Source organism: Polyergus mexicanus, unplaced genomic scaffold, assembly GCF_030449975.1.
Source record: "Polyergus mexicanus isolate NDT 795.1 unplaced genomic scaffold, iyPolMexi1.0 SCAF_5, whole genome shotgun sequence".
In the NCBI taxonomy this organism is placed as follows: Eukaryota; Metazoa; Arthropoda; class Insecta; order Hymenoptera; family Formicidae; genus Polyergus; species Polyergus mexicanus.
In genome coordinates, this window is record NW_027223325.1 from 7,355,310 (window position 1) to 7,361,309 (window position 6,000).

A 6,000-nucleotide genomic window follows, 5' to 3' on the forward strand; every position below is an offset into this window, starting at 1 on the left:
TACCTTACGGCTGTACGACTTTGAACGCTCGGTCGAAGTTTTCGGAGTGGAACTTCCGCGCGGAACCACGTTTTTAATACGATGAGATCGGACGAACGTATATAATAAATCATTATTTCCTATGAGATTGGAAGGAGTACCTATGTCGTGCAGTAATCGAGCAAACTGAATTCTTCCGGTTGCTTTAAATGTTTTTCTCTCGCGTATCGCGTCGTTTATAAGTTCCGCGATATTCGAACCCGTTACGACGGCGCCGTCTATAGTTACGAGTCCTCGTCTATCCCAGCTAATCTTAGATGTCGGAATATCGATCAAGTATTTTAATATCGCACGCGCTTTGTCACGATAAGATTTCGGTACACTACCGAGTATTTTTTTGATCATTTCAGCCGATTGCGCGCGTTTTTTCCCGAAACTACTGCTACTACTACTAGCGCTCCCGTCACCGCGGTCGCTGCTAATTAAAGCTGACGTTTCCATAAATTCGTTATCGTCGATATCCAAATTCGTGGCTTCGTTCTGCTCGTCATTAATGTCCTCGTCGTTATCCTGCTCATCCTCGCGTAAGCGTTTTTTAGCTTCCCGAGCAAAGTGAAGATAGCGTTGGAATACTTCCTTATACAATTTCCATCTTTTGTCCTCGTCGACAGGAGTCGTGAGGTTGAGAATACGCCACATCTCCGCATCGAGTCGCGATAAAGCTGTTCCCGGTGTTCGTACTGAATTATTATTATTATTTACATTTTCCGCATTTGATATTCCAGTATTTTTCTTCGACGAGTTATCAGTCATAGCAATAGATGTCATTTCCGGTTGCTGTTGCATTCGCTGCATTCTCTCAAGATTTTCGGTAGATATCAAAACCATTTTCTTAGCTCTCTCCATTGTTCAAAATACAGCTGATAACACTTTCCTTTTTTTATTATCTTTCCTAGAATGTATGGGTTGTATAGGATTGTATTTTTCTTTTTCATTCGCCGATAATCCGAGATAATATAGCCCCTAGTATAGGTCCGATAAGATAGGGTAAAAATCCACCTTGTTGTACTAACAATTTTCTTTTAGTCTTCCAATTACCTTGTTTTGCCGCAACACGCCGTAGGGCCGTTTTATGTTTGGCTAATCGCTTTTTATCGCTACAACGAAGCGGTACGTTACCTTTTAACGTATTGAAAATGCACTCTTGAATGCACTTTATGAGTTTATTGTCAGCGGCACGTAAGAATGCTGTTCTTTGATTTTTTTTCAAATGACACAAAGTTTTTAAAAGACATATGTTTCTCTCTCCGATAGACCGTCTAGCATGCTTTATTGCACTATTCGATGACGTCAGCTTTTTATCGGGATCTTCTTTTTTCACCATTACGCTGTAATTACACGACTGACAAGTTGCGAACGGGAATTTTAACCTTTATACGCCCCCACTTCTATTGTTCGATCTGCGCGGAATGTAAGCGTAATGCAGCGTATCGTCGGGAAAGATACACGTACGAAAGCGATATTCGTCTGGAGTCGATTGTTTCAAATCGAGCAATAAATACCCGTGAGGTCTCGATGTAGCGTCATAGTAGGCTTCTTCCATAAATTTTGGATCATCGGGATATACCTGGCGCGCTAGATGACGTATTTGAGCGCGATCGCGTGGATTTTTGAAAACTACTATGTAATTCGCGTTGAGAGATATGTCACGCTGCCCGCGCCCTTGATGAAAGAGATTTTGTGAGATGAGTATAACACTGAGATTTTTATGATGACTTCCTTTGGTAAACAGATCTACGATAGCGTCGCACGACGAAGATTCCCTCATAAGATCGTCGATTATTATTAATTTTGGCGAAAGCGCATCGTTGGAATAATCTTCCGGACGCGGTAACCCCTCGCGAAATTCGATGATATTTTTCTTCGATTTTATCATAGCATTATTATCGTAACCGGTTTTTTGTGTTCTTTTCTCTTCTTCTTCTTCTTCTTTTTCACGCGCGTCGCATTGTAAACGCTGATACGCATCTTGCCACTCGGCGTAATAAAATAAAATTCTCTCGAATCGAACATCCGACATGACGGATAAATGACGAAGAAACGTTTTCACGAAAATTGTTTTTCCACACCCCGTAGGCCCGCAGACGATCGACGTCCAAGGATGTTTCCACCGTACATCCATTTTGCGAAATGAACGATTTGTCGTTTACGCGCGCTCTCATAAATAAAAAAGTAATCAGGAATATTTAATAACAATAACAAAAATACGTGCATCGAATATGTTTAATATGCAGATATATGTTGAGAGTAATAAGCTTATCCGCGCTCCGGAAGGCCCACCGCGGCGGCCGCATGCTCGCGCTAGCGTTTCCCGGCACGTGAACGAGCGGAAAGCACCGCGGTCGATTAGCTGATAAGTAGCCGCGGGAACGATGCTAATAAGCGTATTCGCGGGAACGCGCTCGCTTCAGCGTTTTTTGAGCACCGTTGCTTACGAGCTTATAAACGGTGCTCTGTGAACGCTTAAGTTAGAAATAAGTTGCTCGTTTAGCGTTCAACTAACATTTGATATTATTTTTGATAGAATGTTCTATGCGCAAAGTAAAAAAGTAAAGGAAATATTAGAGAAAGGTAAAGGAAAAATATAGTCTGTGATTTTTAAGGTGGGAAAAATTTCATATTTATTGATAATAATTTTTTATTTTTTATTTTTATAAAATTAACAATTACGATTTAAAATTATACGTACAATTTCATTAAAGCCGAGCGAAAGTAATTCTTCAAATACAATATTGAAATATACATCTAAAAAGGTTAAATCTCTTATTTGCGTTTGTACATTGCGTTCAATTTCTTGAAAATTATCACTAACCATGAGTTTTATAATTTCACGATTTATGTAAGTCGTTGGGAGTTTTAATTCTATCTCGTTCGTTAAGTAATTGGCGCAGGTGTTGACGGCGTCAGTGATGGAAACTAGCTGTGACAATCGAGCATCCACACATCTTGTAATATTTTCCATGCCGAGAAAAGTTGCTTTCTGCATCACAATAGCGACGCTGTGGGTTTTTCGTTTCTTCAAGGGCGGCTGCGCTTGCTCCTCCGTCTCTCCATTACTCGCGGTTTGTTCCACATTTTCCTTGTAAGTCACTATCACAGCCCGCGTCCCGTAAGCGGTGGTGAAGCCGATGGAAATATTGTTGATGATAATCGGACTTGGTTTGGTTTTTTGATTCTCACTCAAGTACAGTCCTATCTGTTCCATGTTGAGCTGAAATTGTTGCCAGGTGACGGCATCGAGACAAATTCCGTCCGCATAATTACCCGTTAATTTAACAATTGGCGCGAAATAACCTTCGTTTGTTGCTTGCAAGCCCACATGTAGCTTCTTAGTACACGATGAATTAAGGGCATACGTTGTCGATAGTAATAAGTATCGCTGTTCGTTTCTTCTATCGTTGTCGAACTTGCTGTCCGATTTGCTAATATCGCAAACGTGCGTAGATTTAACAAAATCGGTTAGATTTTTTTGATCACTGGAAACTTCTTTCGCGGCAGCCATTGTTATTACTTTTTGAATAAAACTGAGAGAACACCAGGCAAAACAATGCCGAATTCTTGTAACGCAGCCGAAATGAAGACTTCGTACGGGGAAACTCGAATGAAGGATTTACATCTTCTCGCGCTACTTATATATCGAAATATAAAGAAAAGTGGGGGAAAAGTTTGTATAGACAATTAAATAACAGGAAAAATCGTGATTTTTCATGTTCAATCTTGTTCAACTGACTAAAAATTACGCGAAAAAACATCTAGAATCATCTAGAAATTAGATTCGTTACAAGAGAAAAATTTTTCTCTAAACTTTTTTTTTCTCTAAATACATTTACAATATGTTATAAAGCGTAAATAAATGTTTATCGTCTGTGTAATAAATTTTTATAGATTGTATTGTAAGAGATTATATTGTAAAAATTTTATAAAGGAATAATTTTCTAATCGACATAATCCCGTCTCTTCTACGAAAATTTTTAAAAACGTTTATCGCTACAAAGCTTTTACTTTAGGATCGCTATAACAAAAGTAATAAAAGTAAGTAAATAAGATAGTAACGTGATAAAAAATAAAATATTTTTTTGTCTACTTTATCGGCTTTTTGGAAAACAGGGATTCTTTTTGTCGACGTTCTTTTGCCGGCGTTCTTTTGTTTTCTTCGAACTAATCTAATCTAACTACCTAGAAAGGAAAAATTTTAAATCTTTCAAAGACTTTTCCTTTTTGGAAAAAAGTGGGGATATGTGTTTAAATAAATTCTCCGTGCCGAAGTAAAAAAGGTAATTTCGAGTTCGACATCATTCGAAGTAACGCGAGTCGTTCCGTGGAAAATAGAGATATCGTGTATTTCGCGAGCAAGTGGCAAAAATGGCTGGACTTAAAGAGCTATTAGGTAAATGCATAATTATAGGCTCGAATTTGTCGCCTGCGATAAATAGCGAGCGCTATTTATCAGTGTTATCGGACGAATCGGCAGAAATAAATTATTCAGTTTTTCGGGCATTTGCGTGTGCTAGTTCGAATACTATACTCGCTGTGCTATATAGACTAGGCTATTTTGGCAATTATGCCGAGTTGTTGCATATCGCGGGTGAAATAATAGAAATGCGCGAGGCATTTGACCACGAGGAGGAGGATGCAGACGGCCTTATAGCCTTCCTGCTATCAAACCATCGTGGAAACCGCTTAAACGGTAAGCAAAATGTTTTTATTTATATTGTACAATTGTATTGTAATCGAATACGATAGACAGGAATTAACTAAAATTTTCAAAATCATAATTTGTAGATCGCAACACGTCTGCGACTGATGGGCGAGAGCCTCCCTCTCAGCTTCGAAAACGTCCGGCTGAAGAAGAGCTCGAAACAGGAACTTTGAGTAAGTTTCGCATAAAAATAAAATAAAAATATTAATCTTTATATACTGTTTCTATATTCAATATTGATTGATAAAATATTAAATTTTAGGAAGAGCACGTTCTGCCGAAAACGATAGCGAAGCTGATATCACGGCATCACCTGGTGAGATACAAAATTTTGAAAAGAATAAAAATAACGTAGATGTAATTTTTATTTTATTTATAATTAAATTTTTCTTTTGTTTCGACAGTGCAGAGAGGTGGTGGTGGTGGCCAAAATGAAGAAGCGACTCCTGAAGAACGAGTAACGCAACTCTGTAATAACGAGGGAGTAACCGATGAGGATGAGAATGAAGAGGAAGTCGTCGGCGAAGAACGCTGTAATCCCTCGTCGGAGACCGAAGATGGTGAAGAAGAGCCGGAGGTGGCGGAGGAACAGCAACGTCATGAGGTCGGCGTTATTAATTTTAATTACGTAGATTTATTGACGGAAAATATGCGGCAATTTAGGAGGTTCGGCATAATCGGGAGAGAAGCGAGTTTCGCGATACGACCGATACGCGAAGGCTCGAATATTTATCACACATTAGAAAATGCGTTTCGCGAAATTCACGCGTATGTTTTAAATTTATGCGAACCGGGAGATTATGCGGGGATGACTTTCCATTCTCCGAATTTATCTCAGGGCCCTGCTGGATTATCCTTTCGTCTGGCTAGAGACATATCGTATGATGATATCTGGAAACTCGTGAGTTCAGTAGCGCAGAGTGCTGGGGGACTCGATATCGCGGAACACTTTAACATTCGTGTTTTTAATATCACAGTTCCTTCGGGTCGCGGACGTGTTAAATTAACAAACGAAGACGTTGTGAAGCGCTCAATAGTAACAATAAATAATTCCGACAATTTATGTTTTCCGCGCGCTCTCGTAGTAGCGCGAATTTACTGCGAACGCGGTAACTTACGTACGGGTGCGTTACATGAAAAATGGAATAATATAAGACACCCGCATTCCCCGCTTCAGCGTGAGTTCGCATTACAATTAACTAGGAACGCTGGTGTTACGATAACTGAAGAGGGATGAGTACTCTGCGTTGATACCACTGCTT

General features: G+C 39.5%; 2 protein-coding genes across 3 annotated transcripts in view; one reads left to right on the forward strand and one right to left on the reverse strand.

The window, feature by feature from the left end:
* The window catches only part of LOC138933418 (uncharacterized), a 167,629-nt gene that overhangs the window by 119,986 nt on the left and 41,643 nt on the right, over window positions 1–6,000 (reverse strand). The gene's annotated exons all lie outside the window — the stretch shown is intronic.
* On the forward strand, window positions 4,188–5,975 carry LOC138933227 (uncharacterized). The gene is made up of 4 exons (XM_070295801.1): window positions 4,188–4,726; window positions 4,822–4,911; window positions 5,001–5,054; window positions 5,143–5,975. The coding sequence occupies exons 1-4, from the start codon at window positions 4,402–4,404 to the stop codon at window positions 5,973–5,975; spliced, it is 1,302 nt and encodes a 433-aa protein (XP_070151902.1). The 5' UTR covers window positions 4,188–4,401.

Coding starts and splice junctions, on each gene's coding strand:
- LOC138933227 (XM_070295801.1), top strand. CDS start 4,402: ATGGCTGGACTTAAAGAGCTATTAGGTAAATGCATAATTATAGGCTCG. Junction 4,912..5,000: donor GCTCGAAACAGGAACTTTGA/GTAAGTTTCGCA, acceptor ATTAAATTTTAG/GAAGAGCACGTTCTGCCGAA. Junction 5,055..5,142: donor TGATATCACGGCATCACCTG/GTGAGATACAAA, acceptor TTGTTTCGACAG/TGCAGAGAGGTGGTGGTGGT.